We start from the raw sequence: 26,467 nt of genomic DNA on the forward strand, positions 1-26,467 counted from the left end.
ACAGAATATTTTTTTTGTATTATTTTCCTGTAAATCTATCACTTCTATTGTATGTATTCTGTTACAGAGCGATTTCGGAACGTACGTGACTCCGGTGGTCTCGATCCCGGATCCGCCGCCGGACGAAGTGGACGCCGTAGGCTCGCTCATCGACACCTCCGACACCTTCAGTTTGGTAAACATCACCTTCATTTATACATTATAACTCCCCTTTATAGATACAGATAGCCCCCTCTGCAGGGCGTGCATGGAGGCAGAGGAGACAGCCGCCCACGTCATTCTCGAATGCCCAGGGGTGGCAGAATATTTTAGTGAGAGCGTTTAAGGAAGTAAGTGTTCATCTCAATATTATATGTATCTAACAATGTAAGCTATTATCCTGTCGCATACTTCTGTTGTTTCTCCAATAAATAAAAAAAAAAAAAATACCGGGCACAGCACCTCGGCTCACCGAGGTCGCTCCCAGAAGTCGTCGGCAACGTCAAGGCTCTGCTAGGCTTCCTGGTAGAGCTGGGTTGGCAGGAATAGGCCGCCAACCCATCACGCAAAATATGCGCAATAATATGACGTCGAGTTGCGGAAACCAAGCCCGCGAATACCTATAACTCCCCTTTATGCTATGTTCGTACTCGTTAGGCTACCCAGCCACTTGCTGACTGCGCGGTACACGGAGTACGCGCATTGCGCACATAGCCCGCTTACTCCGCCAGTATCACGCACTCAAACTTTGAACGACTTGAGAGCTACAGGAAATAGGAATATTGCGAGATCGTTGCTCAAACCATTGAACTATTATCACCACGTATAGAAACGCATCAACCGCACAGCGAACCAGTATTCTGCGCCATGAGTTGTTGTTGTTTTGACAACAAACTGATCAAACCATAGAAGCGGAGCTTGAATCTCGCGACCTAAACGCGTAAGGGCCATGAATTTTTACGGCGCTTACGACGTTTTGGTCGCTTGGTACATGTTACGATTGTGGCAATTTCAATGTTTCGTATGGCTTCTCTATAGTAATAATAACTCAATGGCGCAAACTCAGCCGTTTTGAGTGGCCTGTGCTGGACGATACGGACGCAGGGATCAGTCGCTAATGATGCGCGGTCTGTGTGACATCGGTGACATGTTATCGTACATGTATCAAATACCGATATTTCGGTGAACATTCGCGGCATATGGAGGAACGGTCCTCAGCCACCTATTTCTACTGCAGGATAGTCACCAAAAAGAAAAACGCTGATTTTACGCAATTGTGATTGGTCGAAGCCGACACTGGTTAATCCTAAGGTTTTTTTTATTCAGGCTACGACTCCGGACAATAGTGATGTGATCGACACCCGGACCACTCCCTCACCACAGCCCGACCCTGTGGTGGAGCGAGACAGGCTGATCGATCATCTACAGAACGAGCTCAAAAGAATGCGGTAAGACATTGTTTGTGCTAATCTTCTTTATTCCTTCTTCTTCTGCAAAAAAAGAATAATCATTAACAAAAAGACTTAGAACAGCGAACATGCCATCATTTTATGGTCTTCATTTGCAGTTCTACTTTACAAAATAAACTTTACTTTACTTTTATGTAACTGCGTCGAAATATCGGGACAATTCGGGAGTCTAAAACGATACAAAAGGTAATCACGGTTCATATCCCGGTCGATATAAATCTAGTCAAACTTTACTTTCCATAACAAATTTACAAGTTACCCGTATTGCGATAGATGTGTCTATAATTAATGTAGACTTCCCTCGATTGTTCCAGAATCCCATCACTAAATCAGATGATTATTGTACCAACTGCAAAGTATACCAACTCCAAATCTGTACAGCCGTTTCTTGACAAATTCATATAAATACTCTTACCTAAGTTCCAGGCGAATTCAGAATCTAATTTGAAAAGCTGTGTCAGTTATTTATTAATAATTGTGTTGGTTCCACAGATTAGAGATATCACAAATGGTACAAGACCGGAATACAATGATGGCGTCCATGCGTGAGCACTGCTCAAAACTAGAGGCGCAAATACACACTACAAAGGTAAATTGCTTTAACCCATTTATTAAATTACATCTATAGATAGACGAAGTTGTTGACCAAATCCTTTTTGCAGACTGAATTGGAAGAAGAAAGGCAAAAGGCTGAAGTTTTAGCAGCGGAAATCCCAGAAATCAAACGTAAGTATTAAATGCCGTGATTTCAAAATTATTTGAAATCACGGCTTATCAAAAGTTTCAAGCAGATCGCCTTTTGATAGTTTTAGCGAATAATATTGTTCTCTGGTAAAAAATACTGAACATCATTTAATATTAAATTTTATAGAAAAACTAACACAGACTGAAGAGAAAGCGAAAATACAAGACGAGAAATTCCAGAAGTTAAAAGGAGCGTACACACAGCTACGAGAAGAACATATCACACTTATCAGACAGGTAAAACCCTCACTTACTTCCTAGATATCATTTACATAAAGTACTTACCGTGATAGTTATTCAGAAATAAAAATATAAATTAAACTTGGTCAACCAAACCTTGTCAGTAGAAAAAGGCGGCAAATTTGAAAAATGTAGGCGCGAAGGGATATCGTCCCATAGAAAATTTGAATTACGCGCCTTTTTTTACTGACAAAATTTGGTTGACCATCTATATATTGTTTTTCGCGCCCGTTGGTCACTTGCAGACTGACTGAATAATATATGTACAATTCTACACTAGTTAACTATTCTTCAATGTACGTATGCTGCCCGTTTGAGTGTAGCTTACATACAGTGTGTAGATACATCAAGTAAATAGTCGCAGCTATATCGCAAATAGTAAATTTTTTTGTATATATTTGGTCACTTTGGTGGCCACTATCTAATATATAGTTGCTAATGTTCCTGATTGTACAGTGAGCGTACGATGATGAATCGTCTATGCACTAAGCTACATCGAAAATAGGTCTAATATAGGTACTATAATGTTTATAGAAAGCAGAAGTAGACAAGACAGCGGCCAGCTTAAGGGCAGCAGCGGCGCAGCACGAGAGCGCCAAGACCGCCTTGCAGCAGCAACTCAACGACAGGATAAAGTACGTAATACCACCAAACATTTCAACATAAAGTATTTGTAAAGTGGGCTAAATCAAGCTGGAAATAAAGGAGCAGCTCGGGCATGAAGGTGTTTGGTTACATTGTACGAAAAATTACACATTCTTATTTACCTTTTCAGAGATGTAGAATTACTACAACAAAGTGCATCATCGAGTGAAGAAATCGAAGCTTACAAAACGCAAATAGCTAACCTCCGAACCGAACTAGAGCAGGCCAGAGAAAAGGAAGCAGAACTGGAAACCCTTAAAGCCTCCATGGAAGCATTAGACATAGAGCATAAAACGACAACCACAGTTCAGCAGGAAAAACTAACAGCGCTAGAGCACGAATTAAAAGAAGTCATGGAAAATTTAGAAAATGTAAAAAAAGAAAGTGAAGAGAAAGAGATAGCGTTAGCAAAAGTGAAGGAAGAGTTAGTCGGGCTTAGGGAGAAGAGTGGGGATGAGTACAAAAAAGTGGTGGAAGAGAGAGAAGCTGCGTTGAAGCAGGTTGCGGAGCTGACTCAACAACACGAGCAGGAGAAACAGGTCAGTAAACTTATATGGTTAGGGATAAGCGTTGATTTATGTTGGATTGTAGATAGAAGCTGTAGAACTCATTGCAAACTATGTTCATGGTTAGAATAGTTTCATTTTTAACAAAGTAAAGTAACATCTTCATTTTCTGTATATAACTGCATGAATGCTTTCAACGTCTAACAGGAATAACATTAGTTTCATTGACTAACTAGATTGTGTATCCATTTATTCATTTAGTTTTAACTTTAATAGGAGCAAGACGATTTAGTTAGCAATTTGAAAACAGACCTAGAAAACGCCCAGCAAAAAATACTAGATACAGAATCAAATTACAAAAGTTACATCCTAAAGTTAAATGACGAAATAGATGCGAAAAATAAGGAATATGAAAATGTTATTAAGAGACGTGACGAAGAATTAAGAGAAACGCTCGAGAAATTAGTCAAACTAGACCAAGATAAAACCGATGCTGTAGAAGAATTAAAACAACAACTTGAAAGCGTAATTACGGAGAAAGATTCGCAAATAAATGAGATACGTAAAGAGCTTGAGGAAAAACAAAGTAGCATTGGAGAACAAAATAGTGAATGTAATGCAATGAAATATACAATTTCTGACCTGGAAACTAAAATAGATCATACAACCAAAGAGTTAGAAGAAGTACAATTAAAATTAGATAATGTTGTTGTAGACTTACAGAATGAAAGACAAATATATGACAGTAAATTGAAAGAAAAACAAACACAGATTGATACATTAAATGATGAATACAAACAACTAGTACAGAGTACGGAAGAAATTATAACAGGTTTAAAATCTCAGATAGCTGAAAAAGATGAACAAGTAATATCACTTGACATTGAAGTGAACAATCTTAAAGATAACGTTTCCAAGCTTGAAGAAGAATTGAATGAGACCCAAGCTGAACTAGAAATTGGTAAAAATGAGTTACTACATATAAGAGAGGAGCACGACGCTTTTGTAGAACGGAACGAAAATAACTTAACTTTAAAAAATGAGGAGTTAAGGAGCCTTCACGATGAAATTAACAAACTTAAGAAAGAAAATGAAGAATTAACGACAGAAAAACAAAACCAAAGAAATAATTTCGAGTTAGAGAAACAGGTTAGTTATTTTCTATACTTCTTGTGTCGTCTTGTACAATAGGGATCAAGAATACAAGATTCTTAACTAGAATGAGTTGACTTTGATAGTTTCTCTGGCGCTGTGTGTTTTTGTTACTAGGGATATATTTAGTTTTGTTTTCTGAAGTCAATCTACCTAGTCTGGTAAAATAACGTGAATTTAAAGTATGTATCTTTATTATTAGGAATTCCTAAATAAAATCGAAGAATTAGACCAGGAGCACTCTAAACTACGTAATGATTATGAAACGATGCAAAACGAAAAGGATGCAATAATTGGTAAGCTTAATGATGAGATAGTCAATCTAAAACTTCAATGTAGCCACATACAGAATAGTAAGGAAAACGAAATAAAATGTCTACACGAAAGACTTCAAGAACACGAAACTGATTTCGCATCACAGATTTCTGAGAAAGATAACACAATTCTAGAAGCGAACAGAAATGTTGAAGAATTGAAGGCTCAGTTAGAGGAAATGCAGACGCTTAGAGCAAAAGAGAAGGAAGATGCGGATCTTTTGTTGTCTGAGAAAGAAGGCAATGTTAAGGTTAGGATAACTGTGACGTCTGGGCTGGTTGTTTTATTGTGTTTGTCACGGGAATCACATGTTTAGGTGGACGGATCCATATTTCACAGTAAAATGACACGTTACTGGTTAATCTACTTGTTTGTCTTGAGAACTTCCCGTTCTAGTGTCATACTTATATTTCCTAGCATTCGTTTTCTCTATTAATATTATTAATGGATTCAATTACTCATAAGCACTTTGGTGTTTGGTTTCACTTGCTTTATCTAAACTGGTGTTGGATTTAATTACTTTTATTATTGTCTTAGCTGATTCTTTTCAGTATTGAGATGTTTGTTTTGTTTCTACTATTACACGGTTTATTGTTTACAATATTTTTTCCCTGGTACAGCTATATCTCAAGCAAATATAATAGTCTGGCTCTGTTTATTATTTCGTATTTCTAATGATTGTTTCATAAATTATACTTAGCTGAACATCCTTGCTTTTTTCCATTATTCTCGTCTGAAGCACCGCGGCATTGGTTTCCACTTCCAGCAATCTCAGTATTTTCACCTCGCATATTTCCAAATGTGTACTTATCTTGTAGAAGAGACTCATAGTATAAGTATTTAACGCATGTTTTCTCTCCTCTGGCACCTCCAACTTCAACTTCGGCTTTCGACCGCTTTGCATGGACTTCAATGGCATGGCCTACACGTGTATCGCTACGGTATAGTTGTTGGAAGTGAGGCTCGGCCACACGGAACGGGAGAGACTGAGCGCGGAGTGTGAGTTGCAGGATCTGCTGCAACACAACACTGTGTTGGAGGCGGACTTGACCGCCGCGAGGATACAGCTGCAGGAGGCGCGAGCGGAGCTTGAAAAACGTGAGTTGTTACTGTGTTATTTTGAAATTAGTTAGTGAATCTTGCGCATAGTGTACATTATATTCTAAATTAAATTTGAGACTGCAATAAACAGGATTTGTATTGTATATTAAAGTACATCAAATTAATATTCTACGTTGCATGTATAAGTAAACATAAATCATTTTTGCAATCGAAGGCAAATCAATAACAACCTTGTAATATTTTTCACGAAACAATACAGAGACAAATAAATATGATTATAGAGAATCTATTTATTTATTTAGTTTTGGTTTATGATAATTAGAAACTTGATAACGATATGATAGTGCTGTGAACCGAGTAGGTATTTAAACATTTTAAACCTCGAAATACAAATAGTAAAGAAGTAACACCCAAACAAATACATATACTTGTTACTCATCATACATAGCCTGTAAACACACACAAGTAAATACGAATAACTAGATTGCACTTACTCGTTTTGTTTTTGCTAAAAAGTCGACGAGTTCTGCTTTAAAGTCGATCACGCTCCTTATACAGTTCCATTAAAATTTCCAAAATTTCCAGAACGACTAAAGCTAGTGACGACAGCAAGCGCCGCGGCGTTGGAGGTTACCAGTGGAGCGCTCGAACGAGTGACGGCACAGGATTCAAACCGCGCCGCCGCTGAACTCGCCACTGAGGCTCTGAAGGAACTGGCCAGTACCACAGAGGTAACTGTAATGTTGACTATAGTTGTATATTAGGCTAGTGACGATAGCAGGAGGTTACCAGTGGAGCGCTCGAACGAGTGACGGCACATGATTCAAACCGCGCCGCCGCTGAACTCGCCGCTGAGGCTCTGAAGGAACTGGCCAGCACCACAGAGGTATACATATAATGTGGACATGTCGCCCATCATCCTTAAACCTTAGTAGACAAGACTATAGAAATACTATATTCTAAATTGGTGTTTTGGGTCAATTCCACGTTTTTTGAGAATTCTTAGTGTTAGTAGGTCAGTTTGGATAACTTATTTTTTTACTTGCAGATCAAAGGTCACGAGGAAACTCTGGCGCGCTCGGCTATCTTCGCCGCGCATAATGCAGCGCAGCTTTCAGCATATGTAACAGAAGTGTCCAATCTCTCTACCGACATCGAGCTTACAGACAGTACGTGTGACTTCTCTTACTTATCTCATTTTTCTATACTGTGCTATGTCCCCAAAGTAGCATGCCATATCCTAATAGAGACTTTGCATACTCGATGTACGCTTTTTATACGTACGGTATATGGGGCCCAGGATCGAATAAACTGTTGAACTTTGTCGAATGATTTCGCAAAAAAATTAATTGACCATTCTTTCCAGAACTAAACACCGAATGCCGCCTAATGCTATCAGCAACGGCGGACTGCCTTACGCATCTATCCCGCGGCGAGTTGGAAGCGCCATACAGTGATGCACGTAGCCGCATCAGCACTGTCGCCGCTGCTGCCGCCGCGGCCGACCGTACTAATACTGGAGCTCGCAGTGTGGACGATGAGCTAGCCGACATGGACAAGGCCATCGAACTGGCTGCGGGACAGATCGAGGTTAGTCATTGAACAAACTCGGTCAACATGCTTAGCCTCAGGTTCAGTTTTGGCATCTGTTGGAATTATGAACCCGAAGTTCTGTATGTGTGTAAAGTATGTGTGATTGAAAACCCTACAGCAAAAGACACACTTAACCTTTGGTATGCTTAGGAGCAGATCTGCTCCATATACATACCTAATGTTCAGCTTAAAGATGTGTTTATTATGATTCCTTTATAAATGGCAAATTTTTGATCGGATAATACGAAAGGTTAACTAATAGGAGACGTTGGTGAACGTTATTTCTATATTCATCGTCATGATGCGTCTTTATCATAATGATGTTTTTTATTACAAATAACAATAAGCAAACATTTGTATCGTATAATCCGTTTCACAGGAGATGTTAGCGGCAAGTCGCGCAGGCGACTCGGGCGTGAAGCTCGAAGTGAACGGCAAAATCCTCGACGCGTGCACCACCCTCATGGCCGCGGTCAAGGCTCTAGTCCAGGACGCCAGGAAACTGCAGGCCGAGCTCGGAGACCCTGGGACCAGGCTGAAGATGTACCGGCGCAATCCTCAGTGGTCGGAGGGGCTCATATCCGCCGCTAAGGCCGTTGTCTTCGCTGCTAAACTGCTTGTGTAAGTTGTTTTTGTGATTGTTTCACCGGATACTCTTATCGAACGATCAGCCCTGGAAGAAGAATCGTCAGCATCATGCTAAGATGAGACCATTTGGGGCACTTTCTCCTTTCTATGTTTTTTCTGTTTTGTATAATACGTGCTTACGAATAAATTATTTCTATTTTTTATTTACAGCGCTTGTTAGTAGTCACTGTTAAAGTTTATTGTTAGTTTAGGATGTGAAAATACTTCCAGCCGAGCTCGGAGGCCCTAGTATGAGGCTGAAGATATGCTTGGTCGGAGGGTTAGTTAAAGGGTTGTTGCAGTGGGCGTAAACAATTTAAATGGACTTTAAATGATTGTGTAGTTTGGCTGTCAAACGGAGATATGTAAATATGACATCTTTTTTAGGGTTCCGTACCCAAAGGGTAAAAACGGGACCCTATTACTAAGACTCCGCTGTCCGTCCGTCCGTCTGTCACCAGGCTGTATCTCACGAACCGTGATAGCTAGACAGTTGAAATTTTCACAGATGATGTATTTCTGTTGCCGCTATAACAAATACTAAAAACAGAATAAAATAAAGATTTAAGTGGGGCCTCCCATACAACAAACGTGATTTTTGACCGAAGTTAAGCAACGTCGGGCGGGGTCAGTACTTGGATGGGTGACCGTTTTTTTGCTTGTTTTGCTCTATTTTTTGTTGATGGTGCGGAACCCTCCGTGCGCGAGTCCGACTCGCACTTGGCCGGTTTTTTTGTTTGTTTTGCTCTATTTTTTGTTACCCTCCGTGCGCGAGTGCGACTCTCACTTGGCCGGTTTTTTAAAGTCCCTGTTTCTCCACAGAACGTCAGCGGACGAGGCGGTGAACGCCGAAGGCCGCGTGGAAGGCGTGTCCGCGGCGGCGCACGAGGTGGCGGCCAGCACGGCGCAGCTAGTGGCCGCGTCGCGTGCGCGCGCCGCGCCCGGCTCCTCCGCGCTGCAGCGGCTCACGCAGGCCTCCAGGGCTGTGGCGGCTGCTACCGGGGCCGTGGTCGCTGCGGCGAGGGACACGTCTAGAAGACTCAACGATCAAGGTATCTACACTAAAAATCTGGAGAACTTAAAAATAAAAGTTCAGTCAAAGAGGAATTTTCAATGAATTTTGGGTGAGGCGAAACTATACAACATTATTTGTGTTCGAAGTAAATAAGTTTTTGGCAAAAATTTCATTTTTGGTACAAGCTTTTATCGCTGACTGTAATTTTCTTTTCACAGGCAACTAATAGTCATCGAGACAATTCTAAAAACCCCAAACACAATTAGGTTTCGTTGTTTTATTACAGAGTTCATATGGCCACCTCCTGTCTCCATCAACACATCAGGTCGATGGTACCATAATATTGCTTTGTCACCCGACTTACATATGTACCTATGCAAATTTTCAGCTTCATCGAAAGTCGGGAAGTGGGTCAAATTTAACTTGCAAGATTTAACCCGTACAAACGTATTTATTACATACGTAGGTACATTGCAAGTTAATAAAAAGCTTGTAAAAAGTGATTAATTGATTATAAACGGTATTATGAATAAATTAGAAACCTCCATCCCTGTGACGTCCTCAACTTAGAGGCGAGGAGTGTCAATTGTCAACATACTCGAGATGCGATGTGTAGATCGGAGTATTAACATAAGTTTTGTTTTGCAGAGGCTCTCGACACGTCAGCGTTAACTCTAACCGCAACGCGGATCCTCGAGATGGAAAGTAAAGTCCGCTCGCTGGAGCTAGAAAGCGCTCTGGAGGCAGAGCGGGCGAAGCTGTCCGCGCTCCGTACGAGGCATTACCAGCTCGCTCAGATGCAGGAGGCAAGTATATGGAACGAATGATGAAAGATTTTACAAACAGGATGACTGAACTACACAGATAAAAAAGCGGCCAAGTGCGAGTCTGACTCGCCCATGAAGGGTTCCGTATTTAGGCGATTTATGACGTATAAAAAAAAACTACTTACTAGATCTCGTTCAAACCAATTTTCGGTGGAAGTTTACATGGTAATGTACATCATATATTTTTTTTAGTTTTATCATTCTCTTATTTTAGAAGTTACAGGGGGGGGGGACACACATTTTACCACTTTGGAAGTGTCTCGCGCAAACTATTCAGTTTAGAAAAAAATGATATTAGAAACCTCAATATCATTTTTGAAGACCTATCCATAGATACCCCACACGTATGGGTTTGATGAAAAAAAATTTTTGAGTTTCAGTTCGAAGTATGGGGAACCCCAAAATTTATTGTTTTTTGGATTTTTGTGTGAAAATCTTAATGCGGTTCACAGAATACATCTACTTACCAAGTTTCAACAGTATAGTTCTTATAGTTTCGGAGAAAAGTGGCTGTGACATACGGACGGACAGACAGACAGACATGACGAATCTATAAGGGTTCCGTTTTTTGCCATTTGGCTACGGAACCCTAAAAAGTATGGCGCTGGCAGTTTAACACAGTACGTTGTAAGTGATGTTGTATGCATCGTGCAACAACTATGTAATATTTAATAGAGATGGGAGACACACTCGGCATTAGTGAACTGGTTGACTTTTCATACCTACTACGTGCTATGATACGCGATAGTAATTCGTTAATTTCGATTTAGCGCAGCATGAGAAGCGGGAGGTATAACGCGTGGTAAGCGAAATCTTGAAGCCTAGTGTTGTAGATTACTTGTGCTAGCCATCCTAGAAGGCTATGTTTTCATATACCAACTTTTTGTAATGTAATTTAACCTTTTAACCACCATTTGCCAAGCTCACTTCAATCAGGCTAGCAAATAGAAACCTTACTGGAAGTTTGAAGGTTACTTTGACAGCGTATAATACTTGTCTATTCTTGGCGCTACAGGTAGATTGGGCAGGACAACTCACAACGCCTTTAACCCTTTGAACGCCACGCCTAACGAGCGGCGCGTCATCGTAAAACCTGTCGAAATGCCCGAATGCCATAGCCGCGCGCGTCAGTTGACGTCTTTGGCGGTCACAGGATTAACGGTTCATGGCATTCAACAGGTTAACCGACTTTATTATATCTTCCACAGAACGGCGGCCTTACAAATGGACAAAAGTGAAGAACATTACGACGGCATCCAATCCTTCGCTACCATCGATATTGCACGCATTTACCAATAACAACGCATTTTTCAGTATTTTCACTGCACCGTCGACTATTTAATCTTTGCATTTTTCTTCAACGGCATTTTATTTTTGCTATACAACGAAGCTTTTTCGTATATTTGTGAGTTATGTACCTTATTGTGACAGATGAAAGAATCATGTCTTCATTGTCTTCCCTGAGGAGGCTCAATAGTAGCTATGAAATATCATGTGAATTGTAATCTAGGCAGATATAGTCATAGACATCATAAAGTTCAAAGGCCCATTATACAAAAAATACTAGCAGTTGAATTAGAAATCGATAGCAAAGGAAATAAGTTGAATTTCTTTTGTTTTAAACTGCAACAACACAAAAGGAATGCAACTATGTTCAAATTGAAAATGATTTATACTTCACTGAAGTAATTACGTGTGCAGTAATTTTCATTTAAGAAATGTAGACGGGCAACGAGCTTAACCCTTTTGCTGCCAGTCTCTCACTTTTTTATCATCTATTATATACAGTAATTGTCATTGAAACGATTAAGCTCATTCCCTGAGCGCCACTTGCACCAACCCACTAACCCGGGGTTAACCGGTTAAACCGTTAACCCAGTGTCAAATTGTACTGGTAACCATGGCAACTCCAGGTTCAACCGGTTAACCCCGGGTTAGTGAATGGTGCAAGTGGTCCTGAATGTGCTTTATTAAACTATTGTTTTGGATATGGTTGTTTCAACGCTTTTATTAGCTATGTGTACAACTTCAGCGCCCGCTTGGTGGATGTTGGCCAGTTATTGTTGATTGACATACGTCAAAAAGTATTGATAAAAAAACTCATTTTTGCCAGTCAGTTGTTTTTTTTTTTGTTTTTGTTCCACACACCACACATTCCGCAATGCACATAGCCAATGTTGCAATTATGACCTTATGACTTAAAGGTCTTATTATTAAAATGTCAATTTATTTACACGCATTAGAGATAACTAAATTTAATCAGTGTATTGGTGAGGATAGTGTAAAATTTAGCTGAATTGTAATTACCTATTTCTAAATGAAATAAACATCTCAATTTTGTGGACATAGTGGTATATCGAAATGACTGCTTGTGCGAATTCTACGCAACAAAACAATTACCTATCCATCTCTATTCTTCTTATATGACTTTGAGCATAGAGAAAAAAATACATAGAGCGCTCACTCCATACCAAAAAAGACCAAACTTTTAGTACCAAAAAGACTATTCAATTTCAATTATTTATTTATTTCAAATCCATACGATCCATAATTGTTAGTACAACAACAAACAAACAAACAAATCTTAAAATTAATTAAGGTTAGTGATAATTAAAATACAAAATAATAATAATAAATCCAATAATAAATCTACAAGTAAGTACTGAAGACTATTAGCATCTAGCATCGAGTAGCGGAACTAGCGGTACTGCTACTCGACAATAGATGTAGCACCGACCGGAAAGTCTTATGCTGTTTAGATAAGACTATCCGGTCGGTGCTACATCTATTGTCAAGTAGGAGTACTGATAGTTCCGCTACTCGATGCTAGATGTAAACACTGAAATTAATAGTCTGAACTGATGTATGGAGTGAACACTCTTGTCTTACTATATTTCTCTATGCTTTGAGAGAGACGACATCACGATGCATATTGATGTGATGCCAGCCCTTCAATACACTTAATAACTATTTCTAATCAAAGGTATGTGAACACATAACGTGTAGATTGTACTAAGTGTACCCATAGATAATCCATGCCCCTAGAAACCCATTAGGCTAACATGCCTTTAAACTGTTCCCAGCGTAATCAACCTACCGCCCATATACTAGGTGTCATTTTCGTATATCACTTATGGCTTGAAGACTTTGATAAAAATGATTAATCGTTTACGTATGTTTGCAATTGTCTAGAGTTAACGAAACAATCCATTCAAATATCAACCTTCTTGTCTATGCAAGAAGATTCCAATTGCTACAACTAATTGTAAATTATGTTCTTGTCATTTTTTATATCTATTGTATAGAGGTATAGTATGAGACCTATTTACGTTTAGGATCCACTGTTGTCTTTTATGAATACACTAAACCCGTATGTTAGTTTTAAGTATTAAACGTAAATTTACTCAATTAATGAAATGGAAATGACAGTAAATCAATAAGATCACTAATCGGCTGTAACTCGTAATTTTTATAAGCCCTTTTGTATGTCTTTATGGGATTAAATTAGCTCCTTTGTATTAATTTATAGCTTTTATTTTGATGTTTAATAAACTATACACAATATTTTACTGTTTTTCTTCTACTATGTTCGGTATATTTTACACTTATCCAAAATTAGTTTGTAAGATATGCTAACAGATGGTAAGTGCGGTACAGAACGCTGTAAAAATAAGTAAGCTACTAAACTAAATGCTTGAAATTGTTTTGATCCCGACTGTATTTCGCTAACAATATGGTAATACCTACTGGTTGTATTGTTTGTAATGAAAGGCGGCGTTAGGTGTGGGCGCGTTGATGACTCGGATCCTCGGATCGAGCCACCGCCTACGTCCTCGCGGTCCGCGGGGCACCGACCTAACATAGACCAGCTCTATAGTATAAATATAAACCCTGCAACCAGGCCTCGCAAATTTTGATCTCGCCCCGCTACTGTATTTATTTGCCGCATTGTAAAAAAATGCGTTTAAATCCCCTCTAAAATAAATAATAATCAAGTAGGTACGGTGATTAATTACACCACAAATGCATTATACTGTCGATTACTTCAGTACCTACTCGTGTACAGTAAGACAAAACTTAAGATTTAAATATGCCACCAACATATTAGGATTTTTTTATGGGCTACACTACATCTAGGATCGTCTCGTTTTCGTCTTCTCTAAAACTAAAGGCAGTTTACGACTTATAAACATGACTAATGGAACGGAACGGAAAACTAAATATAATTTTTAACAGAAATCTTACGGCTACATTTCACCTCTAGTCCTTGTAAAACAGTTGGGAAAAGTAATGGATTTCAAGTAAAACCAGTTAAAATGCTTACACATAGGTACTATATTCGCTGTCATATCTATAATTATAATTTATAATACTAAGTACGGTTAGCTAACTCAAGCATTGCATACAAAAGTAGAGGAGAATTACAAATAAATTACTGCAAAAAGGGCGGGTTATTTCAAAAACTAATAACTTGTTATAATAGAACTGAAAAATACTTCTAAAAAACGTTGATTTACGTATTCTCTGTATACATATAAATATTAGAATCAGAGGCTTCTAGTAACCCACCCATAATTAAAAACTTTAAGTAGGTTAAAAACACATTAACCTTTTGGACGCCAATGACCGATATATCCGCACCGTAGGTTCAACGCCAAAGACCGATTAATCGGTCACAGGCCACAGAGCAACATAGACCTACGTGCATATGCATAAAGTTCAATTTCAGTTTTGACACTTCGGTGACGTGGCGTCAGCGTGACAGCTTTTGTGTTTGACACGGCGTCGAAAAGGTTAATAATAATTATGCATTCATTGAATTGTTCTTAATTTTCATTCACACAATCTTGAACTATTTGAATACTGTAAAATGCTTTTTGGAATGGTAGGAGGTATAAAACGGGTATTACATTTATTATCGTTTTTAAATTCATTGATTGTTTCGTTAAGAGTACAAGTAAAGAACCAACACCTATAAAATTAAACCCATTTGCAAATACATCTTAATGTAGTGATAACGTTAGATCTTTGAATGATAACCTATCACAAATAGTGGCACAATTGATTTGTGCTATACTACATCACAAGAGTACAGAAACATAAACACTAAACAGACAACTAACAAATCAAAATATTTTATTAAATATTCGCTACTATAATATATATAAATTATAAACTGGAATATACTTAGAAAAGAAAATCCGACCTCGGCCAATCTACAGATAAGGGGTTAACTTTGGCCGTTACTAATTACAATTTATTTGATGCAGACTGTACTCATGACAATGTCATGTCTGGTAACATTTCTTTCTCTTGTGGCTACAGTCTACATTTATATAAATTAACAATGCAACATAAGACACTGACTTCAGGTTATATACAAAGCTACATTTAGGCCAAATAATTCGTTTTAATTAAATTACTAATTAAAAACTTAATATTTTGTGCAAGTTAGACCACAACACAAAGTCACTAACCATCATTCATATAATTTTTGTTATATTTTTATAACTGCCATAATAAAGGAACAAGTGTCAAAGACAGGAATGTCATAGATAAAAAATTAAATTAAAACTTATACAGAGTGGAAACCCCAATGTATCAAAAAATCATCAGCTTGTCTCTTACTAAAACCCTAAAATGATCTTAGGAGAAACAGAAACAGTCACTACTATTTGTGACCCATCCAAAGTTTACCCCCTGCATAAAACAATTTTACATCATGTTTATATAGATAGTGGTCCAACTACACATCTAATAGTACATGCAAGAAGCCGTTACCCACTCTGTATGACTACAACGATATCAAAATCTTAAGATGATGGTAAAACCTTCAAAAATTTAGCACCACAATATTGGCTTCTCACTTTTTCAGTACTGAATTTGTTGTGTACAATATACTATAGCAATATAACCTTAAATTCATTATTTTGTTCAAACAAAATGTGAGTTTAGTTGTGTTATGTGATCATGTCTCAGATAAGATTATTAGGCCACTGTCACTTTAGATAATATTATTATGGTAGGTATTAACTGAAATGAACATACAGTGTTCAATAATCATCCTTAATTTCTAAGTAAGAAAATTCATTTTATAAAGACAGCATTTGCAAATTATGTTCATCTCAAATAACTTAAAGCCTTTAATTTAAAGGAGATTCAGAGGGCTGCCAAATAAAAAAATTATATTATCTAAAGTAGACAGAACATAGGTTCTTCTACAAAAAACATATTTAAAACATGGTGGACTGATATGGCAAGGGAGATAATCGCAAAAACAAAGTGTAAATATTGGGCAAATCCATTCCTAGGAGGTTACAGCGGGGGCTCATCCCACTTGAGGTGCTTCTCTGGAGTCAGGTGCACTATGCGCACATGAACAGCTTGGAACTTTTCGAACTTGGGTGGGATGGGGCACAGGCGGTAAATGACTTCATCGCCAGGCAGAGGAACATACTCACCTTCAATGCTGGAACAAATAAATACAATATAAGCTTTCAGATTACTGAGCAATAGCCCAATTGCTCACAAACAATAATTCATTTAGGATACACTTCTGGTTCCGTTCCGCTTTTCATATATCATGAACATTGTTGCCAAGAACAGCTCAGTCGGGATTTACATAAAAATTATAGTCAAATTAGTTGTTTTGACTGGATACTTTTATTCAGAGATTTCTAATATGCTAAAATTGCTATGATTGAGTGTACTGAATTAGAAAACATAATCATTCATAACATAATAAAATAATGATTTATTTATTTAGTACTCAAATAAGTGGCACAGCATTATAGTAAATACCAAGACTGTGAAACTACAAAATAAGAATACAACAAAACAAAAAAAAACTACAAACAAAAACCAACAACAAATTAAACATTACATTTGTGCTATCAAGTATTGCAGCCAATCACGCAATATACATTAAGGAATGTTATAAACGAAACGCTACAAGCTATTGAGGACACCTACTGACCTCATAAGAGGTGCTAATTAATTCTTCAACAAGATACTATTTTGACTCACGCAACTGCCAAATTTAAAGTAAGTAATTTAAATTTATGCTTGTCTTAATTTTTGAATAAAGAGATTTACTTACTCAGAGATGTGTACAAATATATCTTCGCCACTTTTTTCAGGAGTCACAAATCCGTGACCTTTCGCTCGACAAAATGACTTAATTTTACCGCTTTCTATTGGGTTTCCTAGAGCTCGCTCAGATCTGAAATAAACAGTAAATTTTATACTTTCGTTGCGGTTCTTGATCCTAGTATGTTTATATCGTAAACCACAAGACTTACGTCGAGGCGGTCCGGTTTCGGCGAGTAATAATAGGACTAGGAAGTTGCAAGTGTGAATTAGTTTTGTTAGGAGAATCATCGCTGTTGAAACCGTAGTCGTTAGACATGGTTTCCAAAAACTAATACTGCAATATTAATCGAATCGAAGAAAGGATATAAATCAAATAGCGTCCATATACGACGTAGAGTGCGAGCGAAGGCCGGATACAGATAAAATAAAAAATCAAAAGAGACAAATGTCAAACAACTCACTGTAGTCCGAATTGTAGTATTTCGAACTTCTCGAATGTAAACAATTCAAATTATCAATGCATAATAATTATTTATTGTATATTATAACAAAACAACTGTTTTAAATATTAGTAAACTTTCTCTAAAGCATGGCAAACCAATAAAAGGCACCAAATGTAAAAATATTAAACAGACGGGCGTCCTTGGTCCGGTGCGAGGGCTGTTCGATTGTGTGGAAGGTGATCCGCCTTCCTCCGTTATAGCCTTCACACATTACCGGATCGTTCACGGTGGTTCACGTAACACATTACCATCAGTACATTACATTACAGTAGAAATACTACCATCTATGCACATTACAGATCACGGTGCGCCGCACCCATAAGTGAAAGCGAGAAAGAGATATCTGTTTCTTGCACTCACTTATGGTTGCGGCGCACCAAGGTCGCGGTGCGGTGCGATAGTGTGTTATGACTCTTAAGGAAGCAGCTATAAGTGAGAGCGAGAAAGAGATTAGCGTTTTTGAATGCCATAAGCCCCCTCCACACTCGTGCGTGAATCGCGGGCGAAGCCGCGAAGAGGAGAGGAGGAAGGGAGGGATTACGGGTAATACGAACACGAAAGTACATTTAAGCGAGAGTGGCGTAGTGAGTAAAGCACAACATATAAAACCAGCCTGAAACTATTTTACGTGTGGGTATAAACAAGGTATATAAGGATTAAGTAAGTATAGTTTGACAAGCCATTTCCGTCAGTAAACGCGAAGAGTTATGGGTAGTAAGGTATGGGGCCTTTTCTACTGACAAATTTTGTTTGCCATAGTAATATATTTTGTACCAGGTTTGCACTACTATCAACACGGCTGGCTGAACCAAACAGCTGGATGCGCTTTTAATGCCAAAGTATTTTTTTTTAACTATCAAGAATTTGTGAGAAAGAACAAAGTGGTATTTAACCTTTTGACCATGTATAACCGGTTTACCAGCGTTTAGATAACCGGTAACCTTAGAACTAAGGGCCACCCCACATCTGGCGTCTTTCGGGCGTCGGCGTCGGTCAGCGCTATGGAAAATGACGTCGCTGCGCAGTTGCGTCGACGTTGCGTCGAGCAGGGCCATAGAGTTGTAGACGCCGACGCTCGAAAGACGCTAGATGTGGGGTGGCCCTAAAACTAAGTTAAGTGTGTGTGTTTTGTGACTCCAACGTATACTACTGAACTTGAAAGTTCATGTACTGTACTTGTTTTAAAACCATTATTTTCAATGAATTCGTGTAAAAATTCACGGGGTATTAAAATACAAATTATTATAGTATTCAGCCACGTTTATTATGGTCTGTTTTTTAAATATTTGATATACATTCTTATATCCATATTTACATTTTCAGATCTAATTAATCTTATCACCTATTTATTACTCTTTTTACTTTAAATGATAATACTCATATTTCATCTTAAAGAAATTAGGAACATCCATATTAAATATTTAAAAATTACATTCTACGTAGGTACATCTCGTTTAATTATTCAACATGGGTATAATTTTATTATCAAGCACAACATTATTGGGCTTATCTTATACATATGGATCAAATGTTAATAACTGTCAAACAACTAAACAATTATGTATTCTAAAATAACGAATACTAATAAACTAATACTAGTAAACTAATTTACTACAATAATAAGTAACTACAACACGTAGGGTAGTAATATCTGTACGGTAGTCTTATTTTTATTTAATAAATTCTTATATAGGTATGCAGAAAAAAATATTCTCTGATTTTTTTGGGGGTGATGATAGTGACGGTTAGGATGAAAAAGACTTACACAGCCACGAAAACGATGTCGCCCTACCTGACACTGTTGTTCTGTCTGTAATAGACTTGTATAGCCAATGACTCATTAAATAAAGTTAGATGTAGATTACGGTACGACATAGATAAATATGCTCGTGATGATTGGTATTTAATGTTTTTTTATTTATTTTTTAAATTGTATTCCATTGTAGGTATTAGGACAAACACGTCGTTCGGCTGGAAGAGGAAGCTTGATTCTGGGAATAGGCAAGCCTTCCCAGTCACCCTGAAACAAATACGTACAAAAGAATCATAAAATCTATGAATTGTATGATTATATGACTACCTATGAAGTATACACTGCGGTTCAGACTGATTAAATTGCATGAATATCAGCCACTCTGTGAAGCAAACATTAACAGTGGACTCAACGGATTTCCGGATAGATAGCTAGGTTTGGCATGAAGGCGAAAACTTACAGGTCGATAAACAGAGTTATCGGGTAACATCAGGTAGCGGCACCTGGAATCGGTCCCATTAGACATTGGACTTATTTTACAAAGGCAATTAGCTCATTCGCAGTAGTGGTGTCAAGGTTATACCATACATACAGGTGGCCTTTATATAAATATATTGTTATTCGGTGTGTATTACCTGGAAACGGTGCCCATCGGACTGGTTGCATTGCATGGATATTGGCGACTCCGTATAGAGCGTGTGTAAAGAGCTCACTCTCAGCGGGCTCCACGGGTCTATGGATAAGTAACTCTGGCGAGGTGGTGAAGACTTGGAGATCGACATGTTGTCCCAGCTGAAATAAGCAATACAATGTTGTTTTTTAATTAAACCAGAAGCTCACCTTAAAACTATTTTCTTCAAATTGGTCCGCTAATATATAAGACACGACACTAGGTCCAGGACTTTCTTTCTCCCATGACCCATGAGGCAAGGCAATTAAAGCCTTGAAGTTGAATTAATGTTAAATGATTGAGCAACTTAGCTATTCGAAGACTGCGCAGAGTGCATGAGTAAATAGAACAGCTATGCTATGATTCTAAAATATAATCCTCAGCATAGTAAGGGATTCAAGTGTTAAAGCCCAAGGTGCAAATATTATTCTGCTCATTCTGCTCACATGTGACACGTACTGCTTTTCACATCAAGTTATTATATAAGATTACAATTTAGAAAAAAATCGTACTTTCTCTCAAAATTAAAGAAGCTCTCCAGTGCGGCGTTAGAGACGGCGCTCTTGCAGACCTCGAGTGAGGTGGCGGGGTAGTAGTGGATGTAGTTGACGCACATCTCGTCCGTTATGGCATGGCCTCCGATTGTGGCGTTAGGGCGGTCCAACGTGCGGTAGATGCAGGTTGTTTCCAAGTAGTCACCCTAAATTGCAAATACATAATATCACGTTATTTTGAGAGAAACTTGAAACTAGAAGATAAAAGTGGTAACTAACTCAAGCAACTCATTATAAGAACGAAGTACCCCTGCTTAACCTCCTAAGACCCCTTACATATTTAAACTATTCTGAACTTATTCAAAAACAAAACAATTACTTAAGTCTGTGTGTGTGAGGTGAAAAGTTTGAAATACTATGTTATTTATTAGGGACGATGGTGGATTGCTTAAGTAACTAACCGGCAAAACTTTAACAGGCTTGTGTAGTAGCCTAATCTCCTGGAAATGCGTGGAATAGTGCATGTCACGGTTCAGCACTGGCAGCTCAACGCCGCGCCGCGAATGCCTTGTCCAGACCGCCACACCTGTCAAATGCGTGTGTAATTGACTGCCGAACACGGTGATGCCTTCCACTGGGAGACCCTGGAGAGAGAATTATAACCGTTCACTTCTTTTCAACCTTTTGACCGCCAAAGACGTCAACTGATGTGCGCGACTACAGCCCCATGTCAATCTTAGGCATTCCGTCAAGGTTCACGATGACACGCCGCGCACGAGATTGGCGTGGCGTTAAAAGGGTCACATAAATATTTAAAAATTATAAACATAGTAGTGAACCAGGTAAATATTACATATTAATTAGAACATTATGGGTAAATAAATACAAGCTTAATAGTATCGGATTAGCCTTTTGACCATCACTAACCGGTTAAACCGGTATGAGTTTCAATGACATATCTTCTTTTAATTGGTTACACCTTCGAAAAAGTATAGTGAAATAAAAATGTGCATGGATTAAGACTATTACAAGGTACGATATTCTTTATTGTCTTTATTGAAGGCTGCTTACCAGCGAAAAATGACAATCAACGCCGCATTTTCAAAATGTATGATGGTAAACTTACAACGCCCGTGCACTGCGGCACGCAGTAACCGGATAGCGGGAAGGCGTCCTGGCCTGGAGGAATTGCCATTTTGTCCGTATATTCGAGGCCCAGCTCCATAATTGCCGCGTCGTATTTCCGCCGGTTGGGGGTCACGTAGAGCATGATACCGGAACTATCCACCCAGTCTAAAATAAAAATAAAAATCAGAGAATTAATTAACAGCGCTTAACAAAGTAAAGGAATAATTATTTGTTTTATTTTCTACCAATGAAAGATTCACTATTATTATATATAAAAAATATCACGCCTAGCAGACAGCAGTGTATTTGTGATCCAAGTGCGTTGGATAAACGTAAGAAAAGAAATAGTCATGTCGCCTGACTGGTAAAACTACCGGGTTACGGCCTAAACACCTCACCTATAATTGCATGATATTTACATTAGGACTTGCATTCCGGAATTCCGGAATTTCAAAATTCCGGAATCCCGGACAAATTTTCCGATATTACAATTCCGGAATTGAGACCACTGAATTTTGAAAATTCCGGAATTGGATTTAAGTACTTTTATTAGATTTTAAAATACGTTTACTACTGAACATGTTCAAGAAACTACACTATGCTGATGTTATTAGCCGTCACTGATAAAAGTCAAGTCTAGCAGCATGCATTAACATGCCTCGTAAAACCATCGTTTTTTTTTTAATTTTCATACTTTCTAAAGAAAAGTCATACAGTTACTTGCCCAGAATCCTACCTACGCGAAACTAAAGATTTAAAATTATAAAACATGTGGATAAGCTTATATTCTGCAACAAAATAACCTTAAAGGGCTCATTTAGACGGTGCGAGAACTCGCATGCACGTTTGATTACATTGCGTCATTTGATCGGTCGGCTGAATTGATGTAACCTCAATGGTCCACAATGTAACTAAAATCGTATACGAGTTCGCGCACCGTCTAAATTTTTACATTACATTGCGGCATTTGTTTCGTTTGGCAAATTGAATTGTATATATAAATACCCTTTCTTAGTTCTGGGTTGTTGTAGTGCACCTCTAGCATGACGAACTTGCTTGCCTGAGGCCCACCGAGCGGTAACCCGGCGTCATCGGGGTACGTAAACGGACGAGCACCCATCGCCCATGCCGCTTTTACCTTCGCAAATACGTACATAAGTTTAAGGTGGGTATTAATGAGGATGTTATGGGTGGGTTAAAAACTATGGCATGGTACATAATAAATACACATTGTTAATAAAAACTGAGTTTGTTAAAAAAAATATGAAAACTGTATTTAATATAGGTAAAAATGGACGTTTGTAATTATGAGGGAAGTGAAATTCATGCCTAAAACGAGAAAGTCACAGTAGCATCATCTGTTTTAACATCAGTAAATTCATAACAAGAGAAAACTCACTTTAGAACATTTTTTGGTAATCTCAGGTCTATCTGGAGCGAAGCAATCGCCCTCGTATAATGGGACCTCTTTTTTAGGATCCACGTCGCAGTAGAAAACTTCCATGTGGTGCACTAAGCCTTCATTTCCTCGGGTTATAACCGATTCAAACTAAAAAAAAAACATGATTACATGTATAGTTGACTACAATATCTGTAATACTCTTCATATTAACTTAAATTGTAATTCTTAAAATAAATATAAAATAAAATAAAAAACCAAACCGAAGGGTAAACATACTGGTGCTCGACGAAGTACCAGTACATGTCATCTTGAAACTTAAGTCATTGTCAATGGAGGTGACAGCAGGGTGTCATCTATTGGGCATTAGCATGTCGAGCACTAGTACGTTTACCTTACATCAAATTGTGTAAAAATATTTTTTATAACTGTCACTATTGTCAGTATTCAAAGAGAAAAATGGGGACTACGTTTCTATGGTGAAGCAGCCGGTCCACTACTTAACTGAATAAGTAGAGTAGATTAGAACGAATTTCTAATGATTTAGAAGTGTTAATCATCTATATATACATATAGACTAGCCTAGACAAACCTGTGTAATATGTTGAACTTTCTCAGTTATGAAATCAGGCAACTTGAACACTTTGCACCAATAAGTAGTGTCACGGCCTGGAACCTTAAGGTCTTTATTGGTGATGTGGTACTGGGTTCCCTTAGGTTTGGGTGAGATCACAGGAGTCATGAGCCGTACTCTAATGAAACCATGGTTTTTGGTCGAGGTGCAAGTCAAGCAGAGCCCTTGGGATGAGAACAGTTTGTCGGTGCCCCTAGCCCAGACCACGTGGACTGTGCCTTCCTGTAGAAAAACGACATGTTTAACCTTTTTATCATTGTGTGTTTGATTAAATTTAAGTCTCAATTATAATAATTGAAGGCTAGTTAGAACAGACAGGGATCTAATAACATTAATAAGTTAACCGGTAAAACACGTAAAATTAAAAACGTTAAATGTTGATATGCTCCGTGATTGTTTCGCCATTTAAGGTTCTAGCTAAATTGGCGTTTCCATAGCGTTAGTACGGAACAACCAATTAAGCTAGGACCCTAAATGGCGTAACAATCCCGTGTGGTGACTGTACATGTATTTTAACCTTATTTACCGTTGTGTGGTAAATAAGGTTAAAAGACAAAATTACTATATAAATATAATACTTGTTTTGTCATAGATTTTGTTAAATATGCACAAAACACAAATTGGTAGATTATGTTAAAAGGTTAAAACCTCGACGACGTAATCGTGATCATCGCAGGTGTCGAAGGGTCGTTCAAAGAGGATGGTGCGCGTACGCCCGTCGAGATGAAAGGCTTCGCAGTCCTGCTGTGGGTCGCGGAGCAGCCGCCCGGAGCCGTCAGCGTGCATGTCCTAGAATAAGTATTATATCCATAGGTACTTAAATTGTAGTTATCAGTACGGATATGATGGTCGTTCTTGTCTACGTGACAGCGTGATAAAACGGTGTCCGTCACTTTCTTTCCCACGGTGTTAAACAGTGACAGTTATTTTATCACGTGGATAAAGATGGATAAAGCTATCCATAATAGGCTGGCAGTACGGATATGATGGTCGTTCTTGTCTACGTGACAGCGTGATAAAACGGTGTCCGTCACTTTCTTTCCCATGGTGTTAAACAGTGACAGTTATTTTATCACGTGGATAAAGATGGATAAAGCTATCCATAATAGGCTGGCAGGTAAGAGCTTAGTTTAATTATTTTGGTGATCAGTTATTTTTATTGCTATAGGTCGGTACTTACTTACTTTTATTAGAAGATAGGCCATGATTGAACTACGAGTAGTACTACGATACAATACAACTATACTACGATATACAACGATAATGAATACTTCTAAAGGACGGAAAAAAACTATCCCAAAACGAGAAAAACAGTACTTGAAGATACGAAAGCCAGTACAAGAATTTTTATCAAAAAACGGCTACCGCCTCATCCTCCGAAGACCGGTAGTTTAGGTTAAAAGGTTAAAACTCGATGAAGTATTTACAACCATAGATCCACAAACTACTAAGAAGATACCATAGATCCTAACGTAAAACATTAAAACTAATTAATAAAATACGTACCTCGAAGTGCTCAGAGCCGTTATAATCAGTCCACAGCACACACACATCTGAATTCTCCAGGTCCCCTCGGTCGGAGAAGCCGAGCGCGAACCATTTGAAGACTGGCGCCGACTCGGACACCAGCAGCTGGAATTGGACCCTCCGGTTGGCGTAGTCTACGCGCCATCTCAGCACCAGCTGGCCGTCCGGGTCCAACACGGACTGGCTTTCTGCGAGGTGCCCTGAAAATGAGAGTTAGGGCTCAATTAGACGGTGCGAGAACTCGCATGCGAGTTTCATTACATTGCGTTATTTGATCGGTCGGCTGAATTGTTGTAACCTTCAATAATCCGCAATGTAACCAAAATCGCATGCGAGTTTGCGCGCCGTCTAAATAAGCCCTTACTGCCCTGCTTTGCTTTGGTTTCCTCCGAATGCGGTGCCGTCATATAGCGGCCGTCTCCATACAAATACTATGACATCCATATTTAGCCGTAGGTATTAAGTAAGTAGTAAGGAGACGGCCGCTATATGACGGCACCGTTATCCTAGGAAAACCGATCTTTGAGACGCTTGAGAACGGCACCCGGTATCCATGAGTTGGATGATGATGAGTCAAAAACTTTTTCACCTCAGCAGGTCGAACAAGATTTTTTTTTATAATTTAAAACATTGGCTTACCTGCATCACGAACCGAGTACGTCAGCAGCGAGCACACACACGAAGCTAACACGAGCAGGACTCGTTTGTCCAGCATGTTCCCAAGAAGTGGTCCGCGCGGCGGCAGGCGACAGAATGGAGATGCCGACCCGCCCCGAGTGTGACGGAATGTCGGAAATGTACAGTCGGAAGAATATTTTTATTACTATTTATTTGACTTGCTATGTTCGTATGTAGGTACGATTCGAGTAACTAACTTACAAGGGTCATTTATTTAACTAGGTCATACTTACATAGGAAGGAAAAAATATAATAATAAACTTAGTACCGTAAAACGGGGTGAGTAGGGTTCACGGGGAGAGTTGGGTTTTGAATGGGGAGAGAAGGGATGGAAGGGGGGTGAGATGGGATTTTAAGGCTACTGCTACAAAAATAATATATTCCAATTTAAAATGGAGCTATAGTAATACTCATA

At 38.6% G+C, this 26,467-nt stretch overlaps 3 protein-coding genes across 3 annotated transcripts in view; 1 reads left to right on the forward strand and 2 right to left on the reverse strand.

The window, feature by feature from the left end:
- The window catches only part of LOC134652748 (huntingtin-interacting protein 1), a 39,800-nt gene extending 29,626 nt beyond the window's left edge, over positions 1 to 10,174 (forward strand). The window contains exons 9-25 of the mRNA XM_063507909.1: positions 68 to 175; positions 1,306 to 1,427; positions 1,941 to 2,037; positions 2,111 to 2,174; positions 2,320 to 2,429; positions 2,967 to 3,067; positions 3,208 to 3,616; positions 3,860 to 4,732; positions 4,938 to 5,300; positions 5,998 to 6,148; positions 6,698 to 6,741; positions 6,897 to 6,998; positions 7,161 to 7,281; positions 7,479 to 7,702; positions 8,085 to 8,326; positions 9,155 to 9,384; positions 9,996 to 10,174. Of these exons, the coding sequence (XP_063363979.1) occupies positions 68 to 175; positions 1,306 to 1,427; positions 1,941 to 2,037; positions 2,111 to 2,174; positions 2,320 to 2,429; positions 2,967 to 3,067; positions 3,208 to 3,616; positions 3,860 to 4,732; positions 4,938 to 5,300; positions 5,998 to 6,148; positions 6,698 to 6,741; positions 6,897 to 6,998; positions 7,161 to 7,281; positions 7,479 to 7,702; positions 8,085 to 8,326; positions 9,155 to 9,384; positions 9,996 to 10,174 (3,540 nt within the window). The remainder of the gene's footprint in view (positions 1 to 67; positions 176 to 1,305; positions 1,428 to 1,940; positions 2,038 to 2,110; positions 2,175 to 2,319; positions 2,430 to 2,966; positions 3,068 to 3,207; positions 3,617 to 3,859; positions 4,733 to 4,937; positions 5,301 to 5,997; positions 6,149 to 6,697; positions 6,742 to 6,896; positions 6,999 to 7,160; positions 7,282 to 7,478; positions 7,703 to 8,084; positions 8,327 to 9,154; positions 9,385 to 9,995) is intronic.
- A 6,178-nt stretch (positions 10,175 to 16,352) lies between these two features.
- On the reverse strand, positions 16,353 to 17,692 carry LOC134652623 (cold shock domain-containing protein CG9705). The gene is made up of 3 exons (XM_063507784.1): positions 17,476 to 17,692; positions 17,274 to 17,396; positions 16,353 to 16,643 (listed from the first exon to the last, which is right to left on the reverse strand). The coding sequence occupies exons 1-3, from the start codon at positions 17,580 to 17,582 to the stop codon at positions 16,490 to 16,492; spliced, it is 384 nt and encodes a 127-aa protein (XP_063363854.1). The 5' UTR covers positions 17,583 to 17,692; the 3' UTR covers positions 16,353 to 16,489.
- A 1,981-nt stretch (positions 17,693 to 19,673) lies between these two features.
- On the reverse strand, positions 19,674 to 26,169 carry LOC134653079 (tyramine beta-hydroxylase). The gene is made up of 11 exons (XM_063508371.1): positions 26,014 to 26,169; positions 25,354 to 25,574; positions 24,496 to 24,636; positions 23,806 to 24,069; positions 23,214 to 23,363; positions 22,820 to 22,952; positions 21,813 to 21,979; positions 21,148 to 21,330; positions 20,705 to 20,892; positions 20,158 to 20,314; positions 19,674 to 19,789 (listed from the first exon to the last, which is right to left on the reverse strand). The coding sequence occupies exons 1-11, from the start codon at positions 26,087 to 26,089 to the stop codon at positions 19,688 to 19,690; spliced, it is 1,782 nt and encodes a 593-aa protein (XP_063364441.1). The 5' UTR covers positions 26,090 to 26,169; the 3' UTR covers positions 19,674 to 19,687.
- Between the last annotated feature and the right edge of the window lie 298 nt (positions 26,170 to 26,467).

Source organism: Cydia amplana, chromosome 12 (genome assembly GCF_948474715.1).
Source record: "Cydia amplana chromosome 12, ilCydAmpl1.1, whole genome shotgun sequence".
NCBI classification, from domain to species: domain Eukaryota; kingdom Metazoa; phylum Arthropoda; class Insecta; order Lepidoptera; family Tortricidae; genus Cydia; species Cydia amplana.

Coding starts and splice junctions, on each gene's coding strand:
- LOC134652623 (XM_063507784.1), bottom strand. CDS start 17,582: ATGTCTAACGACTACGGTTTCAACAGCGATGATTCTCCTAACAAAACT. Junction 17,397..17,475: donor CGAAACCGGACCGCCTCGAC/GTAAGTCTTGTG, acceptor TGTTTATTTCAG/ATCTGAGCGAGCTCTAGGAA. Junction 16,644..17,273: donor ATATTTGTACACATCTCTGA/GTAAGTAAATCT, acceptor TATTTGTTCCAG/CATTGAAGGTGAGTATGTTC.
- LOC134653079 (XM_063508371.1), bottom strand. CDS start 26,089: ATGCTGGACAAACGAGTCCTGCTCGTGTTAGCTTCGTGTGTGTGCTCG. Junction 24,637..25,353: donor ACGGCTCTGAGCACTTCGAG/GTACGTATTTTA, acceptor TACTTATTCTAG/GACATGCACGCTGACGGCTC. Junction 20,893..21,147: donor AGCCTGTTAAAGTTTTGCCG/GTTAGTTACTTA, acceptor TTTGCAATTTAG/GGTGACTACTTGGAAACAAC.